Below are 24,941 nucleotides of genomic sequence, written 5' to 3'. Positions count from 1 at the left end.
TGGCAATTTTCTTTTTATTTTTAGGAAAACTAATGAAAATGACTTGAAAATTTTGAATGTCAATCAAAAGCCATATAATAACTTTATTTAATAGTTAGGACAAAACTCAACACTAAACCAATCCAAATAAAATGGCCCAAACAATGAGTGCCCCATTTTGCCCCTAATGGCAAAGCATTTCTCCGTTTAATATCTGTTCCTTCATGGATCTTTGTGCTATGTTCTGTCTCCCCCATTTCTTCTTGACATGATGACAATGATCTCCTTAAGAATGAAAGGAGAGGAGATGAGAGATCCCATACTATTTCTTCAACTACAATAAAATTACATACTATTTATGAAAATTGAACCAAAGTAATCAACATTATTTCTGGAAGGGAACAAAATAAACACTATTTTTTAAACTACAACAAAATAATTAAACTATCTTTGAAACTGAACTAAAATAACCACACTATGTCTATAACTACATCACAATAAGTTGCATTATTTTTAAAACGAAACCAAAATAACTCACACTATTTCTAAAAGGGAACAAAATAAGCATTATTTCTAGAAATACAGCAAAATAAATCACACTACTAAAATTGAATTGAAATGATTCACGCTATTTCTAAAACTAACACAAAGTTGCAAACTATTTGTGAAATAACTGCAAAAAAAATATAATTTGATATAAATTTCCAGTTCCATCCCTGTAGGTCTTTGAATCTTATGAGGCAAGGTCCAAAAGATACAACAGTAAGTCATAAAAAAAAAAGATGAATTAAGATGCCAAAATTAACTGTATGAACGAGGATATAAGATGACCGTAAATTTACTTGTAATTTTTTTTTTACTTTTATTAGGGAAAATGGAGATTTTGAAATTATTACAATAATTTAAGAGATGAGAGAGTTTCAAGCTCAAGATGCACGGATAGAAATCCAACACCATTTGTACTAGTGGCTCTTAGCCACTAGTACAATAAATATTCATACCCTTTTCATTAAATAAAATTAGTATGTGATTTTTAGTTAAATGAAAGTTAGCTCAAGCATTTTTCATTAAAACTCCCTTTATTTTTCTAACTTTCGTTTTTTGCACTTCAAAAAGGGTCAAGTTGGTAGAAAACTATACAATGTTTGTGTTACCCTTGTCTATACTGCATTTCTTATAAACAACATAAACTGAAGGTGGAGGAATAATTCGGTTACGGATATACTATTTACAAGATTCGAATATGCCTATATTGCATTGTTTAACCATAAAACATGTAGAGACATTTCACCAAAACTTGGCCTAAATGGTCCCCCGCGCGCGAATAAGCATATACTATAAAACAATATATAGCATCGTTGTTATTTTCTTGACTGTTTAGTGAGCAACAAATTTAGGTCCATATGCATTGGTATACAAACGCTTCATGATGAAAATGGATACGATATAATCCTATCACCGTTATATGTACGCAATACGTTGCGTAAATTTTTCTTAGGGATTTACCCCTATCATGCATTGATGGCCACAGGCGTACATCATTCGGTAGAGAAATTTTTTATTATGACCGAAATACGGGTGGTACATTACGTGTTTTTATATAAACGTTGGAAAATTTTATTTTTTTTAATTATTAACTTTTTAGCATATATATCTCATTATTTACATAATGATATGTAGTGTATCATCCTATATTCTGATTACACTGAAAAATATCTCCTTCCGGTGCCAAGAAATAATTTTTTCAGGGGATGCACATGACACCTGGTGTTCCCACACCTATTAGCATTTCACATTGGATATCATCTTTTGAAATGACTCAATCCTTCGATCTTATTTCTGAGAATATAAATCAAACTAATTTTAAGAAAAAGTAAAAATCAATCAAATAAACAGACAAACAATCCAAATTACGTCCAGGATCTGGAACCCTCCGCCCCACCCATACCCATTCCTCCCTTTCCCTCACGTCTCTGTTGCCCTTTCTCTTTCTTTCTCTCTCATTTTTTTCTTTCACCTCCTCTCCTACGCCGGAGAAGAACACGGGAAGGCCGACCACTCCACCATCAATTAGATCGGGATTGGGGACACCAGATTTCTGGTTAAGTTGCCGCTGAACATCCCTCCGCTTGTATGTCGAAATAAGAGTGGCGAAATAGAGAGCAGATGAGAGAGAAGAGATGGGGTGTTGCCGGTAAAGTAGTCGGCCGACGATGGGGTGGGTAGTTGCTATCTGATGGGTGATTGGCGTGGACGAGGTGGAGGTTTGTTCACTGGGATAGGGGTAATTTAGAAATTGTGCTAGATAAAAATTCTAATTTGGATTTTTAATTGATTTTTTTTTTTTTGTTAAATTTTTTTTTATTTATATTTTGGATAATAAAATTCAAGGATTGAGTCATAACCAAGGTGTCAAATGCTAATAGGTGGGGAACACAGTTATCATGAGTACCCGACTCCTGGAAAAATTTCTCGTCCGGTGCCATAAAAGTCTCTCTCATAAGTTGACTCATCATGTATACCTAGCTTTTTGTAAAATCGACGCCCTTTTTTCATCCTTGTGGTTAAATTGTACAAAGTACAAATCCTCTTATTTACGGCCTGATGATGTCTAAAAAGCCAAAAAACGAAGTCATTCTCGACTAGATTTTTTAAGAGCATTTAGAACGTTATAAGAAAAAAAGTATTTACTTAAGACAATAATCATGTTTTAATCCGTTAGATGAAAGTTTAGCAACTCTAATCTACTGGATGAAAATGATTGACCATAAGGTTTACATATGTTTTATAAGATGATATCATTAATGCACAATGCCAAATTTGTATTATTCAAATACATCAAAGGGATGTTCTTTCACAAAGCTTAGTAAGAAAAACGACAATCACTTCTTAGTTCATTTTATTCTTGAAAACATAGCTATAGCCTTACATAATATCAGAAAATACTTAATATAACAGATAATTAATGAACGGTTAAGTGATTATCGAATATTAGTTAATTAGTAAGGTCTCTGCCCAGCATAGTTGCTTGGGGGATCATAGTTGCATCCAATGAAGGTGCCTCCATTGTTGCACCGCACTTTCGCGCACCCTAGACGGGTTGAGCTGCGCCAAACAACCTGAGTATAATGCCCACATATTTTCCCCGCAGCACAAGTGTTAGAGTTGTAATTATAGTTAGCTTTCTCGCTCACAAACAAGTTCACGGCTGCTTTGCCCGACAAGTCACCGGTGCCCTGTGCTAAGTTTTCGCCGTAGGGCCCACCAGAATGAACAAGATTGCAGTCACCGATGCGGGAGTTAGCGTATCTTTGTGCATAATTGACTAAGTTGGTATCCCATGACAAGGGGGCAACGCCCACCTGTGCTCGAGCGGCGTTGTGGGCATTGAGGTAGTCTTGTGGTGAGTCTTGGGCATGAGAGGATGGGAGTAGGGTTAAGCTTATGAGACAAACCAAGGCAAATGAAGTCTTCCACAACCCCATAATATTGGTTTCTACTCACACTGCAAATATTTGAAATGAGAAGTGTAGCATGCGGTATTTATAATGAAAAAAAGGAGAAAGGGGATTGTATTTTCCATGGAGATACCTAATTTCCAACCACGTTAATTTGATATGGTATATCAAAGATCTAATGCATTGATGTGACATATCCATATCATATTGATATTTAATTAATTAGAAGTATTTTTTCAATATCACATATAAGTCTTTTTTTGGAGTCAACTAGTTAGCAGATATTTTATTATCATTTCAAAAGTCATTCTACTGGTGGGCTACCAGTGTATGATGACGTTGTATAAACGCTAGTGTATGATGACATTATTTTTCTGTCTTTGTCTGCAATGTCGTCATGACCAAAATGGCCAAACCCTATGAAGACGTCAAAACTGTTAGAAGGCAAACTAAATCCCGATGGATGAGGGATTATATTTGACAAATACGTGTGTAATATGTAAATTGATTTGTATTGCAGTTAGATGCTAGTTTATAGGAGGACTTTTGTATAAATCTTTCTCACTGATATCAATATATTCATTCTGGCAGACATATTACTTTCCAAGTTTTACATGGTATTAATCCTTGCTTTGCTCTGCCTTCTCTCTTCTGCTGCTAGATTCCTCACGTCTTCCATTTGGGACAAGTACAATTTCTACTAATTGTCCTTTCTCTCTCTTACACTGTGACATTTGGGGTCCTCACAAAACCACTTCATTTACCGGTGCACACTATTTTTTAACCATTTTGATTACTACTCGAGATATACATAGGTGTACCTCATGTGCCATAAATCTGAAACACAAGGAATCTTAAGTCTTTCTTTGCCCTTGTTCAAACCCAATTTCATTCCAAAATACAACAAATATGAGTAAACAATGGGGGTGAGTTTTATTCTATGCGCCAATTTTTTCAAGATAATAGGGTTATTTATCAACATACAAGCGTCTACACACCTAAGTAAAATGGTGTTGTCGAATGTAAACATATGCATCTCCTTAAGACCACTAGAGCATTAATCTTCCAAGGTGTGCTTACCGCTACCTATATTATTAATAGCTTGCCTAACAAAGTCCTTGCCACGAAAACACCATTTGAGAAACTTTACAACAAGCCCCCTACTTATAATCGTATGTCCTATATAATTAATTGCTTGCCTACCAAAGTCCTTGCCACGAAAACACCATTTGAGAAACTTTGCAACACGCCCCCTACTTATAATCGTATGTGTGTTTTTGGATGCCTCACCTATGCCACATCTGTTCACCCCACTTTCAAATTCACCCCTCGTTCCACAAAAAGCTTTTTTCTCGGTTATCCCATTGGGTAAAAAGCTTATCATTTATATGATTTGGACACCCACAAAATATTCACTAACCGTGATGTTTTATTTGAAGAAAATTTTCCTTGTCAATCCAAATATAATACCTAGTTAGCCCAAACAAAAAAGGCCACATCAAGCCCACTAACTACACCCGTGCTTCCAATATGCCAAATTCCTCTTTTTCTGATGTAAATTGTCCTTCTCCTTAGCCAAACCCAGAACCTAACATCGGTCCCCATGTGCCAAATTCATCTTTACGTGATGTAATTTCTTCTCCTCAGTCAAACCCTGAACCTTCAGCGTCGGTGCCCTCTTATCCCTAACAAAATGTCGATAATTTGTTTACCCACGTCAACTCACCACCAACTACCGTTGCACGACCAATCGTGACGCCACCTCTTCATCTTGAATCACTAACTTCCATGCCACCCACTTCTCTTGTACCGCCCATCACCCCGCCACATGCTCACCTCAAACCTCCATTACCTGCTCATCCTGTCCGTCAATCGCAATGTCCCAAACAACCCTCCGTTCTTCTCAAGGACTTTGATTGTTCGCAAGTGACTCTGTCACCAGACCTTTCGTCTTCGTCGTTGCTCACTTTTTCACCAGGTACTCGTTATCTTCTTTTTCTAAGGCAAACTAAAATTTCCGTTAGCAATACAGAACTTGAGGCCCTCCAATCCAACAACACTTGGACGCTCATTTCCCTTCCTCCAGGCAAATGCCCAATTGATTGCAAATGGGTATATAAAATCAAGCGTTGTTTTGACGGTTCAATTGAGTTGTATAAAGCTCGACTTGTAGCTAAGGACTTCACCCAAACAGCAGGCATTGACTATCATGAAACCTTTTATCCCACTACAACAATGATTACAGTTCGTTGCCTTCTCGCCATTGCCGCAGCTTGCAATTGGTCTCTCCATCAACTTGATGTCAACAACGCATTCCTTCATGGCGATCTTCATGAAGAAATCTATATGCATCCTCCTCCTGGTCTCCGGTGACAGGGGGAGCACTTGGTATGTCGCCTCAACAAATCATTATATGTCCTTAAGCAAGCTTCACGCCAAATGTTTGCAAAATTTACTAAGCCGTTAAAGGTGCTAGTTTATTCAATCAAAGGCTGATTACTCATTATTCATCAACAGGCAAGTACATATTTCACAGCTTTGTTGATCTATGTTGATGATATATTGATCACCGGAAATGATGAAACGACTATAAGGTCTCTCAAGCAATTTCTTTATACTTGTTTTCGTATCAAGGATTTTGGGGGTTTGAATTTTTCTTGAGGTTTCCCATTCAAGGAAGGGTATTTGCATTTCACGGATGAAGTACACTCCTGAGTCTTGACATTCTTAAAGATGGTGTCATATTAGGTGCTCGTCCAGTCTCATTTCCAATGGAGCAAGGAACCAAGCTAATCGACTGTGGAGAAATGCTCAAGGATCTGTCTCAATATAGGCAATTGGTAGGTCGTCTAATCTACCTCACTATCACAATGCCTGATATTACGTATGCCACACATGTTCTAAGCATGTTTATGCATGAGCCTCGTAAACCACGCATGGAGGCTGCATTACGTGTACTCAAATACCTCAAAAAAGCACCTGGACAATGACTTCTATATTCAGCCAAAAACAACCTGAAGTGAGTGCATTCTGCGACTCAGATTGGGCTGGTTGCCCAAATAGTCGAAGGTCTACTACTGGGTATTGTGTGTTCCTTGGAAACTTTTTAATTTTATGGAGAACGAAAAGGCAAAAGACTGTCTCTCTTTCCTCAACGGAAGCTGAAGATAGAGCAATGACGAGGGAATGTTGTGACAACCAGACAATTTTACATATAGTTACCAGTCCGATCTTCCACAAGAGAACGCGACATATTGAAATAGATTGTCATTTCATTTGAGACAAGATTCAGGATGGTTCAGTTAGTACTAAGTATGTTGCTTTATCCCAACAACTAGCAGATGTGTTTACGAAGCCCGTGGGCAAAGATGACTTCTTAGTTATGATACACAAGTTGGGAGTTTTTGACATTTACTCTCCACCTTGCAGGGGAGTGTTAGAAGGCAATCTAAATCCTGATGATTAAGGGATTATATTTTCCAAGTTTTACAAAAACACCCCCTCGAAAGGTGATAGATTGCCATCACCCTCAAGAGAAAAATTGGTGATGTACTATGGATTAGGATCATCTCCGGATCTTTTAATCCTAAGCATTTAACATACAATGAACGGTAAAGATTCAAGTCGAAAAAAAAAATCGTTGTCATCTTGCCCGCAGTTCGTAATCCCACAACTGCCATCATGTTTAGGCTTCGCTGTCGACTTCTCAAAAACCCACGTCGCCACTGCACCAGATTCGCCTACATCACCTGTTGCCTCACATCGCCGCAACATCCACCTGCTAACCTGCGTCTAACTCGCTGCATCTACCTGCTGCCTTACATCGCCGTAGCACCACATTTGCCGTCCATCGATATTGGCAATCTGTTGCATCTTCTCGAACACCTCCCATATCAAAGCTATGTACCTATTATACCAGCACTGACAATCTGCTTCTCCTTCACTCACATACTTAAATCGTGGTCATTCATAGTGTACTGAATGCTCAAGATTAGAGGATCCTGATGGTAAGGATCCAGAGATGATCCTAGTCTCTATACTGTAAAGTACAATTTGCAATAGGTCGTTTATATAATTTCAACATGCATGATTACTTTTCAATGTGTGCTAGTTTAAGCACTGTTTAGAAACACACTTCGGACACAACAGTTGAGAAAAAAAAAAAACTCAACTTATGTACTTTTTTTTTAAACTATTATTCATTTCTTTTCTGGCCCAAACCTAAGAGAAAATACCGAAGATCACATCTAGTCGTGGGCCCTTGCCTTTGACTTTAAGGTTTGGGCAAACAACCCTCATCTCTTCTCTTATCTCCTATTCTCTCCTTTCACTTTTCTGGGATTTAGTCTTAACTTTCCTGAGCTTTGTCTTAGTTTTTCTCGGCTTTAGTGTTAGTTCTTCTAAGCTCTATCTTAATTGAGCTTTGTCCATATCTCCTCATTTCTCCTGATTTCAAACAAATCATTAGCCCTGCAGTTTGTTTTTTTCCTTTCCCTCCACCACCTTGATTCTCATCACTCCAATACCCATCTCTCTCACTTCGCTCATTTTCCTCAATTCTCACTTGCTTTAATCTTTTATTTCCTCTCTCGATCCAACATCAGTCTATGTCTGCAACCACTAATCTCAAACGTATAATATCACACATTTCTTTGAAAATGTGTAGAATTTAAACTCGGGTGCTGAGGGACCTCATTATGTGCATGGCTTTGTTGGTTCTATTACTTATGGGTTTGTTATTCTCACTGGTTTCCTCTATTTCATGGTTGCAGTACCATTAGTGTGATTTTTTAATTGATAAGTGTGGAGTGGTCTGTTGATCTCGAACTGTATCTTTGGAGAATTTTGGGCTTTTCTTTTTTGCAATTTTAGGGCTTTGTTTTGGTTGATTTCAAGCTTTGGCAGGAGGTGTTGTGTTGGTTTTTTGGTTGTCTTCTTTTTGTTATGTGTTCATGCAGCTGGTATATGTTTATTGCTTGATTATTGGTGACCACAACCATGATGTTCTCAAGTCATTCGATTAGATAGTGTCACAATCCTTCCCTAATTTTGTTGTTTTATTCCCTGAAGTTGTGAAATGACCAAAATTCCCCTGGAAGGACTAAGTGGAAATTTTAAGTGGACATGGAACCAAATTTATGCACCTCCTTAAGCGATGGTTGAGCACAAATTAGTCTAGAATAACCTGCAAAATAGTAAACAACTGTAAGTAAACACTTGGCCGGGGAAGGGGGTGTGTATGCCAGCCAAAGGCTCTCCGACGGTCAAGTTAATGAATGATTTAAGACTTAAGCAATGGGCAAGAGAATTTAAGTGTACATATTACATTACCATAGTTGAATCCTAGACAGGTATATTTATACCCTGGGAGAGAGACCTTTTTAGGATTGAATCCTTGTTCTAAGCTGGGAGAATTCGAAAGGACATTTAGAAGTAGATATTGCAACCTTATAGGAGTGTAATTACTTGTGGCCCATTCTTATCCCTAGATTGTAGAAACTTCATGACTTATAGGATTTGATTGAGTCTATATCCAGATCAAATTGCGTGTCTTGCGGAACAAGCATGGTCATCCAGCGGAGTAACCTGGACTCCGCCTATTGCCCCAGAGTAGGATGATAGTGACATCCTGCTTTGTCTGACACAGCTCTGCCTGGAGCTGGAAAGTTCATGACCGGGTTTCTAAGGTAATAGTATTCGGATCAACCTTACTCTGGCCCTTGAAAATCATGGTTTCACAATTGCCCTTAACTATGTATCTGAGAGGCAGCATGTTCCCCTTGAGGATGGATTGTTACCAAAAACCAAGCCTTGCAAAGTAAGTTGGAATACATATTGTTTGGTCTTCATGAATGCGAGGTGACTTTTAACTTTGACGTGACATCGTTTTGGATTTGGGTGTGTATCTTCGTGTAGAGTGCCATAAAATTTGCAATGATGAAACGGCGTGTTTAAAGTCTGCTCACAGAACACGAGAAATTTCTTCTGAAATTCTTTGCTTCTCCTAATTGTCAGATCGATTGGTCCAAATTAAGAGAGTCGGTCCGGATTCAACGGCTTGTAGAACTCTTCAAGCAATGTTTATATATCCTTTTACATCTCTTCATTCTTTCATCTTAAACCCTCATTGTCAGAAAAAGCTCTGACCTCTCTTCATTCTTTCACCATAAACCCTCATTGTCTAAAAAAGCTCCAACTTTTATTCGTACCTATTTCAAAATTTTCTAATCAATTTGAATCTTTACCTGATGGCGTCTTCGAGTAAGAAATGCAAATCGATCAGAGTTGCAAATCGATTAGTGTTTCTCTATACAATCTTCATATGACGAGAGTTCGTAACCAATAAGAGGGTGAATCTTTTGCCGAAATGCACTGCAACATTCTGAATGATTGTAATATCTGGTGGGAGCCTGGCCACGATATTTATGTTGATCTTCCATCATCGAATCCTAGTCGTCCCTGCACCAGAGTTTATCCTTCATTTTTGGATTTGAGCCTTCGTTTTCCCTTTTCTGCCTCTATGAAGGGCATTTCATGACCATAGCTAGTCTTGCTTAGGAGACTTATATCAGAACATCCCTTGTCATGACAAACATTAGCGGAGTTTGGATCCAATATAGCCCTCCAACCATTCCTAACTTCAAAGACGAGTTACCTGATATTGGAGTGTGGCGTCCGGACTCGATTCGTCGAGCAATGCAAATTTCACTATTTATTGTAACTGGAAATGGCTATTCTCCACTGAGCGCTTCAATGACCCGGGGAAGGACATTGATTCATTTCACTGTTTTATATTCCCTTTAAAGGATCCAAAGTGGGTGGAAGCTTGCAATGTTCATAGAAGGGCTCATTCCTTTAAACCAGCAGTGACTCTGTCACTTGTCTCAAAAAAGCAAAAAATGTACTGAGAGCTCTTTTTCTCATCTAATTATTGTAACTCTTTAGCCTCAACTGGTGATACTTTCCCTCCGAAGGTTTTGGAAAGGAAGAAGAAATCCATCTTCAAAGAAAAATACACATGGCTGCTCTAGTGTCGCTGATTCCCAATGTCTCTACCCTTGCATCTGTGGTAGATGAATCACCTTATTTAATTCCCTTGTTTCCTTTGGTGGTGCTGACCCATTCGTCGGAGCTGGAGTTTTATTTTACTTCTTCGATTCTTCAACCGAGTATTCCATCCATGTCGGAAGAAGTTGTCGTGCCTTCTATTTCCTTGGCGTCACATTCTATCCCTCTGCCGCCGGTGTTTGTAGATGAGCACTTAAGTTATAATGATTTTCCCCTAACGATCCCGTTAAGATCAAAAGAGAGAGCTCATCCTCCTCTTGTGATCCGACCTTTAATTGACCAAATTGCTCTTCTTTCAAACACTAGTGATCTTTGAAATACAGATTACGCACGTGCATTGCTTGGAGCCGCTATTACCCCTGTTGACTTCAAATGAGCCTGTACCTCTTTTGACGATACCATGATGTAGTGTTACGGGAGTCGTTATGAGCTATTTATCTTGATCTTTCCAATTTTACTTCATTGATATTCATAAATTCCCTTTGATATACTCTTTGTGATAGGCCAACGTTTAGACAAATGTTACCTTATTTCAATAAACAAAGTGGATCTAAGAGTTTAAGTAAGTTGCGGGTCTTGAAACGGCATCGAGGATTAAGGCGGAACAACGATTGTTAACCTAATCTGAAGAACTCAAAAGTCTGCACGCTAAGTAGCAAGCTTCAGACTCTACCCATGAGGCAGAGATAATTCATTATATCGACCTGGCTCATGTTGAAGAGGTGAAGTCCAAAGGTTACTGGGAAAGATTTGACCAAATTCGAGAGGAATTGAGGCTCGAGAAGGAGGCCAAGGCAGAAACAAACCAAGATCTTGCTGTCTTGAAAGAAGAATCAGAGTGTGCATTAACCTCTGAACAGAACACCTGGGCTATGAAGTAGAAAGTTCTTTTAAAATAGGTGAATGATATTTGTCAGGAGGTTTTCTGTAAAGATGACGAGTGCATTGTGGAACTCTAACAGCTTACTGTCGAATATTCTTTCGAGGTGTCTACGGTCCAAAGTCATAAGAAACTGCTTGAAGAGGAGTTCGACATCAGATTCCTTACTAATACGCTCGGTGAGAGCATCCCAAGGGATGAAATGTCTTTCGAATTCATGAGGAGATAAAGCACATGGACTTTCTTCCTCACCAGCGCTAGGAATAAGTGGTGGAGCGGAATAGAGATAAGTTTATGGGGCTGGGATAAAGTACATCAGCTTTCTTTGGTAATGTTGATTCGGGGCGAACGTTGCCTTCCAAACTTAGTATTCGTAAAGTATTCTCATTGCAATATCCAAAACACCATATTATAACAGTACTAGGAATTAAGCATTAAACCCATGAGAACACCCTTACTTCCGCACTTATTGTATTGCATTCATTGAATGCAAGAGTTTCAATGTACAGCTAATGATATTCATTCAAGTGGGAATCAGTTTCTTCGCACCTTGCCCCGACTCTTGAGGCAAGGGTTTCGGAACTTGCAATGTGGTACCAGTAGGATTTCTCCCAGGTCCAAAATTGCATGTTCGTTTCTAGTGCATCTTAAGCTAAAGTTTTTTGGAAACTTGGACGTTAATGTGTGGGTCGGAAATCTTAAGCTAAAGTTTTTTTAATCCTTTTGTCAGACCCTAAGTATCAGACTTGAGCCTTTTTGATTAGACGTAAATCTTAAGCTAAAGCATTTTCGCATATCTTAAGCTAAAGCATTTTCGCATATCGGAGCTCCGTTTAGCTAAATTCTTCTAGGGGATTGCCTAGTTTGGATGCCCCATTTGGACATGCTAAAACTTGGTGTCACAGAGCTTACTTAGTTTAGTAAGTTGGTCCGGGATAGAAGTAGTTGTACTCGGGGTCGGATTTCAGAGCCACCCTTGGATGAGTGTCAGATCACCATTTCGACTATTCATTCAGATGGCTTAGGCCTGGGTTTGAATGTTATAATCTATAACCTTGTTGGCTGCATAAACTTTTCGAAGGCCAAATGTTGCATTCGACTTACAAGTCAAGGAGCCATGTGCCCGTGTCGGTAGCTCGCTAATTGTTACCACTCTTATTATGGTTCGAGTCTCCTAAACTGCTAACTGTTCTAAATGGATTAGGTTAATGAACGCTAATCTGATAGTGTAACTGTGAACGTTTTTAGACTTGCACTGTCATAAAGTTTTCAAAGTTGGGGCCCTCTTTTCAATGAGTAGGGTACTCACTGCATCACCAAAAAAAATATAGAAAGAACACATTGAATCCGAGAAGGATTGCCTACATATCTCTGGGATGGAGAATCAAATCACTGGTGTAGTTCTAAAAAAAAGATGATATGACATAAAAGTTACATCAGAGATCACTTTCGATGATAAGCCTATGGTGGGGTGTTAGGAGATGAGTTCTCTGTGGACTTGTCTTCGCAGAGATAGCGGCATTGCGATTGGGTCTGGATATGATTGCCTACATATCTCGGGAAGGGAATTAAACCGCGTGTAGTTCGTGTGGTCTTTGTCTTAAGTTACCTGGAATGGTCTGCAAAGTCCTTGATTACCTTCAATGAGGACCTCATCTCCTGACATAGTTCCTCTAGTTTCTCCATTGTTGAATCCTTCACTGCTCGGTAACATCCTAGGGTAGCGAGGCGAGACTCTGTCTTTAAAGGGGACATTTCCTATGACATGTAACCAAGGTGTTGAGCAGGGTTCCCTTAAGGGTTTAGATAGTAGACTTTCTTGAGTTGACCTCATCCAAGATGCCCATTTTTATTGCTGCCCTCTAAAGAAGATGTTGACTTCTAACCCATTATTGATCAAGACTCTTTCGACCATGGCATGCTGGATTTTGTAGCCTGATAACTAGGGTGTCGTTGGGATGTGGGTAAGCAGTTCTTGGTCTGGTTAAAGGATCTTTCATATGAGGTTCTCTCTAGGTTGTCTTCCTCATCTTTTGTACTTTCTTGAAGTATTCCTGTTTTCTTTTTAGGTGATCAATGTTTGGGAAAGACTCCTTACTTGAGTGCTAGTGAATGACACTCTAATCGAGTGAAGGTTTTCTCTTCAGCTTTCATTCTGTCATTCAGGCTAGCAAGTCGCTCTTTCTCAGACCTGTAAATTCTTTTTAAGGTCATTCATCGACGTGTGCACCTTCAGGACGTCGTTCCAAACTTGATTGGTGAAAGAAGTCTCTTCTTCATCCGGGTTCATAGTTTGCCTAAGTAACAACTTTCTGAGTGTGGTTTACATGGAATAGAATGGTTTGATCGAGAGGAATATGGGTATTCTCTAAATGACAACACCAATTCTTGGAACTAAATATGCACACTTGCATAAGCGGTGGTTAAGCATAAATTTGTGTAGTTTGGAACAACTTGCAAAACAATAAACAACTGTAAGCCACCCTTTAGTCAAGGGTGGATGGGTATACTGGCCAAAAGCTTTCTAACGGTCAAGTTAGCGAATGATTTGAGACTCAAACAGTGGCAAGAGAATTCAAGTGTATATATTGCATTACAGTAGATTAACCCTAGATGGATGCATTTATAGTGTGAGAGATGCATTTTTAGGATAAAATCCTTGTTCTAAGTTGGGAAAATCCGAGAGGATATCTAGTAAGTAGATATTTCATCCTCTTAAGAGTGTGATTACTTGTGGCACATGCCTATCCCTAGATTGTAGGGACTCCAAAACTTATAGGATTTGATTGAGTCAATTTCCAGATTAAATCATGTGTCTTGCGGAACAATTATGGTCATCCAGCAGAGTCGCTTGGACTCCGCTTAACCTGGAGCAGGATGATGGTGGCATCTTGCTTTGTCTGACACAGCACCGCCCGGAGCTGGTGAATCCATGACCAAACTTCTGAGGTAACAGTATTTAGATCAGCCTTACTTTGACCCTGGAAAATCATGGTCCCACAGACATTTGAGCTCATTTCATATTTTATCTCTTTTCGTGCCATATTCTTAAAGTACTCGTCACTATGACCACATGAACACAAACAAAATAAATTTAGAGTTAATCAAAGATTCTATAAAATGTTGGCATCAAGGATATTTTGGTAATTCTATTATTTTCTGAACGCTTCTTATTTTATTTTAGTTTTGCGTTAGTTTGCCTGCCACCAGGACCAGTTCCCTCTCTTTTCCCACAGATCCCCCTCACTCTGGTTTATTCTCTCTTCTCATTCAGCTCAACTCTTTATTTCTCGGCCCCTCTCGACACTCTATTTCTTCTCAATCAAAACACATAAATCGGTGAGGTAATCATTGTTCTTTATCGAACTCAACCTAAATCATGTGAAAATTAAGCCACAAACTCCGATCTTGAGGCTCCAACGACGTCCCATTTTCACGGTGAGATTTTTGCCACCTTTGGCGAAGGTAAGCTCCACCACCATCACCATTCATTTTATATTGTTGAGTAGATAAAGATTCATATTTGGGTTGCTTTGATTGGCTTCGTTACCAAGCAGATTTACAAAGATCATATTTTCTGCAGCTTCTGGCGAAGTAGTGTAGAAAATCGGCAAGGTTTTTCGGTCGATTCCCGTTAAATTGGGCGAGTTTGAAGTCACCTATCAACTAATCATCATTTGTAGAGCAAGATTCGAGCATTGTATGCTTGAACCTATCTCGAAATCAAGGAGATCCCATAACTCCAGTTCAAGCCTAAATTCTCCTAGTGGTTTCTTGCTATTTCTGGTCATATTTTGACCTTGGGTTAGGTAAGTTCGATTTCTTCTCTTCGTAAGCTTCATTTCAACATAAAGATCGTGAAAAATGGTTTAGTTTTGACCTTGTTAGGTCTCTGTGAATAATTCTGGTGAAAGGAAGAAGACTACAGGTTTCATAACAATGATGAAATATTCTCGAATAGCGTCAACATATTACTTTAACTGAAGGTATATTGCTTGTCTAAATATTCATTAATGTCGACAGATGTCCGGTGATAGAAATCTAGTACATTCTGGCCAACAACGATGATATATTCCATAGCTAGTGCGTGGCAGCGCGTGAGCCTAGTTTAAACACTTTCAACCCTCGTTTTAAGCAAGCAAAGGGAATTTCAGGTCCTTCCTTAGTAATTGTGAGCATTGAGTAGTTTATTGATTAGTATAGTGGTGCCACAGATAGGAGAGACTTGCCCCGAAGATATCAGAGGCCAAGCAAGGCATTGGTGCTACGACCCGATGACGTAGTAGTGAGTGAGTTTTGTTTTCAAACCTATATTATATAGTTATAGTTTACATAATGGCTTTTATGGAGTGTTTATATATCATGTCATTCTTTTACTTATAAACATAAGTGCTAGTGATGATGATGAGATTTGTAAAATTATGATGGTTGGTCAAAAATATTGTATCTGCTCATCATGCATGCTTATACTGGTATGTTTAGTACTTATCCTGGCCAAGACCACCTTCATGTGTACGTTCACATCTCACCTTTACACTAACATTAGGTCAATTATGGGTACTAGAATGTACTCATTGTTTTTGCATCTAGGACTCTTATGTAACCCGCTTAGCGCTAGCTTAACGTGTATGTTGTACTCGAGCTAGGCTTGGCAAACGGGACCGTGTTTGCCAAGTTCGTGTAACACATGTTATCTTAACAAGTCATGTCGTGTCACACCCATTATCTTAATTGGTTCTTAACTTGTCGATAGGTAAAATGACTCGAGCCGTTAAGAAAAATATTTTTTTTCTTCTAAATTTGCACATACCACATTGCAACATAAATATTACTTCAAAACATAAAAGCACATTTGTTGTTAAGTACTACATATTCCAAAATAAGTGCCTAATAAAAATAAATAAATAAACATCAATACACTACTACAAGAATGAAGAGGGTGGTCGTGGATTCGTGGCTGGTTGGAGCTGAGGTTCGAGGTTAAGATTCGGGAATTTAGTAAGAGAGAGTAAGCGACTACTTTGATTTGAGCCTTCGAGAATAAGAGAGTGTCTAATTTAGGGCTGAGAAAAATATTGGACAATCGAGATTAAATCTCAGCCGATCCAACGGTCATCAATTTTTTAAATTTAATTTAAATATATATATATATATATATATATATATTTATATTTTAACTTTCAGTTCGGTTCGGGATTAAATCCTACTACTATTAATTATAGTAATTTTTTTTAATGGTATAAAATTATTGAATTCCTATTTTTTTTATCGTGTACTAGGTTACCCACATGTATACCTGGACCGACCTGTTATCTTAACAGGTGCTTATTGGGTTAACCGAAAACGACCCGATTCGTTATCCTGTCGATCCGAAAACCTGTTAATTTCATGTCGTTTCATGTCAAGTTAACGGGTCGTGTTAGAAATTGCCAAGCCGAACTTGAGCGTAGATTATTACATCAAACCTGTTCATGTAGCTACTTTCTGCATGACTTTGTTTGCTTTTTTATGAGTACATGTTATATTGTTGAGATATTTGTGATTTACTTGTATCCTTAGTACAATTGCTCTTATACTTTTGCTTTGGGTTTTTCATACACAACTGTAGTATGATTTTGAAAACCACATGGATTTTACAGCAAGTGCTTACTATGTTACGAAAATCAAAGGTTTTAATAAATCATTATTCTGACATCCATTTCTGACACTGTAGGAAATTTATTTCCAGGTAGTTGTGTAATACCATCCTACCTAGGATGGGAGTATACTTCTTTTTGCTGCACTTTTATTTATAGTCTGACACTGCATGCATTTGTAATAAGTGTTCATCCTGCAATGTGCACCCTTAGTACTCTTAGTTTAAATTAGTTCTCGATTTTGGTTTTAATTTATTCGCACTTTTTGCACACTAAATGCATATCATGGCTTTGTCATCTTCCAGTGTCATGTAGCATGCCTCAATTTTAGTGTTCAATTGGATGTCTGGGTCGGAGTGTATCATATTCTATTATTTGGGCTTTATTTTCTATTTTGGGCCATTTTCCTAGTTTGTGGGGCCTGTTATTTGAATGAAATTTCACTTGACCAAAAAATATACTCAAGTGACTTGATAATGAAGAAAATTTTGCAATATAGAATAAAATTAAGCATGACAATACGGGTAGCAAATCACCTTGTGTAATCAAAATAATTGATAAAGAATTTCTTCTCTAATTGAACTCTTCAAATGTTTTTGTATAAAATTTTAGATGTTAAAGTGTTTTTTTTCTTCTAGTTTACTATACTCAATTATAGTATGAAATAGGTTACAATCCTTTTACACCCAATGTCAAACCCATGCAAACCATTGCACATTTTTTACTTCGTGTGCACATGAAACTCGGTAGCTATTTAAGTAAAGGAAATCTCATACGTGAGGTGATTTGAAAAAAAACATAAGCCCAAAGGCGTCCTCCTTATATAGGCTGAAGGCATCTCTAATTTTAACCTAGAAATGTACTTGTTTTCTACTGTGCGGACCTTTTTTAATGTCTATTAGTGTGGGCAAACATAGATCGTTGGATCTGATCTCAACGGCTAAAAATTAAATCAATCAAAGCAAATTTACTATAAAATCGGGTCATAAGTGACATATAAATAAAACCCATTACAGCCAATGACAGCTTTTTTTAACTAAAACGAACCCCTTCCCCGACAACAGTTACCTGCATGAATCGTGTCGTCTCCTCCGGCCAAAACTCTCCCATAAACGTATTAAAAAATGTCAATCAAGTTCCAAACCTAACATTCGAAACACAGTCGAACTTCTCTATTGTTTGTCGTCTACAGCAAGGCGTTCCACACCGGGCGTTCGAAATTGGCGGCACCATACCTTGTTTGAACTTCATTCGGATTTTGTTTTAAGTTTGTCTGGTCGATTCGACACAAAGGAGGCGCATCCTTGAGCCAGAAGGTTGGCTATCCACAAATATAAGTTACTAAATATATATATATATATATATATATATATATATATATATATATATATTATGGAGTGATTGACAAAGCTTGGGATCACGTTCTTGTGAATGTCTAATTTTATATTTTTTTAGGAAGCATCAGCACGAGCTTGGTCAGTGGTGATAACCAATATGGATGACTATTTTCTGGTAAAGTAGCAGAATTTGCATTGTAATGCTGCAACAAAATTTTCAATGCTTGTAATATGTTAGCCTCATACTGTTTCAGCTGTGTTGTTCAATATGTTATCGTATCTATGATTTCCGCTACATGTTATTTGATTTCTTATTCATGTTTTTTCCTTTTATTTTTTTCTCTTTGTGCATGAAACTATCCAGATAGATAGTTAAACATTACAGCCATCCATTTACTGTCGAATGTCGATATCTAAATATCCGAATATGTTCACCGCTTCATTATTATTTCGCATGCTGAGCATTTTCCTCCAGAATGCTAGCTTTTTTGGATGATACCTTGTGTCATCCAAATTCCATTACTGCCATCGCTGGTGTTTTTTGGATGAAGCATTGTGACACCCTATGAAATTAACCCTAAACTCTAATGAGAACAAAATAATGTATTAAGTGTAAAATCCTATATAAAACGTCGATTACGAGTTCAAATGAAATATGAGAAGTTGACGTCAAAGATATCACATTCCAAATCACGTACCACCCGGCTTCGTATTGTTTGCACTTCTAAATAAATTATTATGAATTATTGCAAACCCTCCCTAAATACCAAAGCGCACTAGAAATTCATAATAAATTACGTAGAAATGGAAGAAAATATAAAAAAATTATGTTGACATTCAGGATCCCTTCCTCGAGGCTTTGATGATAGTTGGATCGTTGTTTGGATTTTTTAAACCCTCCAAACCTTCGTGAATAGTGTTTTTTCTATGACTTGAAAACAAATAAAAAGTTAGTAATAATTAATTTACAAGTGTGAAAAATGTTAAAAAAAAATAAAATATACAAACGTTCATAATGACAAGGCCTAGAATTTTTGTAAAGGAGTCAACTCCAAAACTTGACACCATAATCCATAAACCTTAGTCAGAAACTCTAACTGTCCAATTCTCATTTACACTTACGCTTTAGTTTTTCATCACCGGAAAGTGTTTTTCGGAATTTCTTTTTTGAAAACATGATCTTGTAGTGGATGTAAAAATATGAACGGTTTAGATTGTTAATATTATGTTTTGATTTTAAGGTTACTGCAAATATTCCTCGATGTTATATAGTGTCAAGAGAGTTTATAAACATCAAACATAAATCCACGCTAGAGCGTCAATTGTCAGTTAATTTCATCTAGCTTTTGCAGGTGTGACATTTAATTGCTTTTATATGATACAACTATAAGAATAAGCTGGGCCAAATGACATAGAGCACTTACAATGGAAGCAACTAGTTCACAAACCCACAACAAAAATTCACTTGTTCAAAACTCCTGTGGAAAAATTCATAAGTCATACTCTTACCACCATGCCAAGCTTATATGTCACATGTAATTTCGGAAGTGATTATGATTCCAATGATCCGATCAATAAAATTGCCTAGTGAAGAACAAATTTTGTGCCAATTCATTTGTCATGAGTGTCTGGCATCAAAAGTGCATGAAAGAAGAGTCTACATTGGTTGCATTAAAAAATAAGCTAAACGAGGCGCAGCAAAAATAAACCAAGTACAAATACCAAATACATAGACTAAAACGTAAGTATGATCAATTATTATGTAAGAAGAGGAATTTTCACGTGCTAGGTCAATGACTTTATGGGCGGTGAAGAAGCTCCAAGAAGATTGTGACTCGGCTTTCCATATGGTTTGAGAAATTTCGTTTGTTTTTACATGGTAACCACAAGGGCTATGATTGGGATTGCATTTTGCCCTCACAAGTGGAAGACATCATCATAAATGGTGGTGAGTACGAGGAGCACAAGCACACAAAGGCTGCTCATATGGGCCTCCAGGATCCTTAGGATGGAATCTGCCTTCTTATTACGGTGGTTTAAGTTGTCTTTTTAATTTGTACATTTTATCATCCAATTAAGTGTATCGTAACGTATCTCTTCGAAATCGTTTTCAAATCCAGATGTATTTTGGTATGCTTGTTTATAATGTCAGTATCTCATTTAAATGTTTATTTAATGATTGTGTTTATTTTCCTTCATAATCTTTCATAACTTGTCACATTTAGTTATATACATTCATCACAAGCCACATTTAGTGTATCACACAATCCATCAGTCTCGTAGCAGAAAGATATATTCTGAACACACAAGTTTGCAAGTTTGCCCACTGCAAACCATCATCCCCTCGGACATATTACACTGACTGTAAAAAATATGACCCACCCCAAATGACTTTTCAAACCGTTCTTAATGATTCATTGAGAATATATTCATAAAAAATGTCCAGTACTGCTGAACTTCCAGCTGCCACAACAATGTTACTATTTTCAGTCGAATGCAAATTTTACACAAGCTAATTATTGTCAGTTGTCTCGGTAATAGCACTTGCATTGGCGCTCTGGGTGGCCTCGGTTGCCCCTTCGTCATTGGTAGAATAAGACCTGGAAATTATAAAACAATTCAAATATGTTTTAAATATTACTAACACTATAATATTTTGAGGGAAAACAAAAATGACAATTACTTTCGTCGCTTACCTTGTGTTTGGCAATGGAAATTCTGTTTGTCACCAGTGCGTCTCTAAGTTTGGTTTCGCTTCTCTTTTCGGCACTCCTTTTCTTTTAACTTGCAATGTATCTTTCACCACCTCCCTTTAAGAACTACCTCCTGCTTCACTTTGTTTTCTTTTTCGCCAACAATTACGAACAACCAACGAGCTCAGCTTCGTAGCTTCGTATTCAAGGATTTAAAGCTGGTTTGGTATTGCTATGTTTTGAAAAAAAATTGCTTCTGCTGTGCTGTGAGAATAAGCAACTGTGAAATAAAGTAGTAGAGTGTTTGGTAAACTTTTTTTTATAAAAGTGCTTTTGAAAAAAAAAAAAAAAAGCAGTATTATAGTGTTTAATAAACTTTTATGTAAAACAGATGTGAAAAAAAGCTTGTTTTTCAAAGCTAGGTTTTGCAGCTCTGTGTTTTTGGCTTTTTTTCATCCAAAACTGTGAAAAAAAGCTGAAGCTGAATGTTTACCAAACATAAAAAAGCTCTCACCTTTTTTGATAGCCATTTTTTTTTCAAAATCACTTTAGCACCAAATTAGGGCTTAAAAGTGTAGGACAGAAGTTGGCTCCCTTCCTTTGACATAATTGCATGGTCAATCAAAGTAGCTTTTTTTTTTTTTTTTTTTAACATATCATTTTTGTACACGATATAATTGTTGGCATCTTCTGCGACTTCTTTACCCTCACTGTTCAAAACAATACCAGACTTAACGGTTTGAAGCCATCTTTTTAGTATGTACTCTAGGCAACAACTCTTTGTAGCTACATTTAGCATAATTTGAGACTGTATGTTAACCAACCTCCTCATCTTCTTGTAGCCCTCTCAAGTACTTTATACACTTCTTCATTGCCATCCGTTGACTTCTCTCTCAAGAAACATGTAACACTCTTTAATTCCTCCATTTGAAACCTTTCAAACATAAACCGGGTGTACAATTTGGCAATTTGAGCTTAATTGGGGTACAAAGTTAAATAGGAGGGGCTGTATTTTCATTATGGTCACCAACCACCTTTTTCTAATATTGTTGTCCAAGGGCTCAATTAAAACGTATGATGAATTTAATCAAAGAGTGCTTCCAATGCACATACTACTTGTAAAAAGAATGAGCATTCTCTTCACATTGATTGCTTGACATTCCGGCCGGAAAACAAGAAAAAATAAAAAAACCCCAATTTGCACCCAATCCATAAATGTCCTTAAGTCAAGTTTCACCAACCAATTGATGTTCTTCTACCAACGCCTTCCACCTCGCCTTCAATCCTTCTTTGCTTTCAATATCCCATATGCAATCATGCAAATTCTTGAAAATGATCTGAACCCAACCATTTTTCTTGAATTTATTAACAATATGCCATATGCAATATCGATGAAAGGTTGTCGATAGTTTAATGCCAATCACCTTTGCTATGACACCATCTTGATCTATAATTATCAAATTTAACGACTCACCTGGAATAGCTTAAAGAAATTCTTCAAACAAGCAATCAAAGCTCTCAATCTTTTCATTTTTCAGGAATCCACAACCCAATAACGTAGTTTCACCATGGTTATTCACTCCAAACAAAAGAGCAAACATCATCCCATATACATCGATGTTGAACATAGTATTCAACACATTCACATCACCAAAATAGCCATAAGCACGTCTTGACTTTGCATTTGCTCAAAATAAATTGTCAAGTATTCCGGCTTCATCAATCTCCATCTTGAAATAGAATAACTCATTTTTCTCTTTCTCATTCTCAAAATGCTCTTTAAGCATTTTCGCATCATGCCCAATTGGATGAGCTTGCAATTGTTGCTCAGCATTATACATATCCTTGGGGGTGCAACTAATTAATATTTCTAATTCCTCCACTTTGCAGCTCCAATAAACCCACTTGTTTATTGATGAAAATATTCGCATGCGCACATTGTTCAATCATCACCTTCTTTGCCTTAGAAACCCAATGACAAGATCTAAATAAGTGTGCGGCACTTGCCATAAGGTGATTGTGTCCCTCTTTGAAAACTGCTACAACAAACTATCATAACTAGCTAGCTTCAACAATGCAACTTTCGCCTTGCAGTCATATCTACTGTTTTCCCTCTTACCTTTCTGATTTGGTTTGGGATTAGCATCCAATTTCATTTAGCCTTGTTTGCAATAAACAAATTCCTTCCTTACCAAAACATCACCATCACTGCCCTTTTTACTACAATGTTCCTGAATCCCAAACCCAGTTGTGATTGCATAATTATTGTAATAAACGTACGTACCCTTCATCCAACGAATCAAACTCTAAATTTAATTTAGGGTAAATTACATTTACTCCCTTAAGTTTGTGGTCAATTACAACCCCACACAACTCCGTTATATTTTTTGTTAGATTCTCCGTTATATGCCTATGTGGCCGTCATGGACCCCACTTTCAGGTGGGACCTACTACTTCACAATTTGGATAACACAAAACTAAGGGCAAGACTTACTCATCATGGTGCAATTGCTTCCTAGCTCCAACTGCTGCACTGCTTCCCACTCAAAACTCAGGGACTGGTAAGTCCTCATCTGAAGGCGGTGCCAACACCCACTCTTCAATGCTGTCATCAAGCACGATCCTTCTGTTTTTCTTTGCCCACTAGAAGAAAAAAGCACATTTATCACGGTGGATGCCCGTGATAAATTGCAATCTAGCACGGGTTATGTCCATTGTCAAATGCAGTGTAACCACGAAGTATGCCCATGGTAGATTGGGAGCTAACAGCACGTGCTATGGCCATTGTAGATTATAAATTGATCACAGCTAGTCCCGTTATTAAAAAAAAGTTCAAAAAAAAAAAGTATTTAATAAATAAATAAATATATATATATATAATAAAGATATTTATTTACAAAATTGCACATTTACACAAAATCACTGAGTTATACTTTACATTTATGTACCAAAACATGTATAGACTTTGTTTCACACTCCAAAACAAAACTCAAGTCCTAGTTCCAACCTTGATCCTTCAATGATATTCGTCTTCTCTACAATCGTTTCTTCAAGAAGACATACATCTCCAACAAGCCAATCACATTTCAAATTTGCAGGTGCTTGTAAATGTAGTAGTTGATATGAGTTATAAACCCTCATGAATTAGAACCACCAACCACATATGAGACACAAGGAAAAATATCAAGCTTAGAAATCAAAACTCATCACTCAAGGACATCATATACAAAAAAATTTAAATCCACAAAATCAATTACACAAAGGCGCAAGCAATTATGGTCCAAGTGAGTACATGGTGCCTGTAAAAAATAAATCATCGCTAGAATTCAAGGCTCCTTTTTTATTTCAAACCAACTGCCATAGATTGACTTTCTTACTAGAAGAGTATTGTGACATGAAAAACAATAGTGAAAATATAGAAAGAGAGAGACAAAGAGACCACATGTATTAGTATCAAACATATGAATATAAATGTGCATGCTTTCCTTTGTGTGTGTGAAAGAGCGATGTAAAGAGAAGGATTAAGGGGATAACCAAATATAACTGCAAGCGACTGGTGGGAACTTGAACGACAGTTTCTTTGCTTCGTGGGTTTTTAATTAAGTTTTCTTTCCAATAAAAATTATATCAACTTTTATTATGTTAGTTGTTTTACAACTATATCATCATCATTGGGACTCTTTTATAGCCATAAAGCTAAAAGTATATTGGGACTCTGATATGGCGCAACACCCATTAATGGGTTAATAAATTTAAATAAAATTATACATATTGTTGTAGTCCTACTGGATTAGGATTTTGATTGTGTAAATGCTAGTGTGATTTTGATTGTGTAAATGCTAGTGTATCTACGAGTATCTTGTATATTCCCTTTAGTATTTTAATTCCTA

General features: G+C 37.3%; 1 protein-coding gene across 1 annotated transcript; it reads right to left on the bottom strand.

Moving 5' to 3' along the window:
* Window positions 1-2,780: 2,780 nt before the first annotated feature.
* On the bottom strand, window positions 2,781-3,479 carry LOC137726306 (pathogenesis-related leaf protein 4-like). The gene has a single exon (XM_068465221.1). It carries the CDS (start codon window positions 3,462-3,464, stop codon window positions 2,979-2,981), a length of 486 nt encoding a protein of 161 aa, XP_068321322.1. The 5' UTR covers window positions 3,465-3,479; the 3' UTR covers window positions 2,781-2,978.
* Window positions 3,480-24,941: the final 21,462 nt, after the last annotated feature.

Source organism: Pyrus communis, chromosome 2, assembly GCF_963583255.1.
Source record: "Pyrus communis chromosome 2, drPyrComm1.1, whole genome shotgun sequence".
NCBI lineage: Eukaryota > Viridiplantae > Streptophyta > Magnoliopsida > Rosales > Rosaceae > Pyrus > Pyrus communis.
The sequence above is the reverse complement of the archived record's forward strand: the minus strand, read 5'-3'. Positions and strand labels throughout refer to the sequence as shown.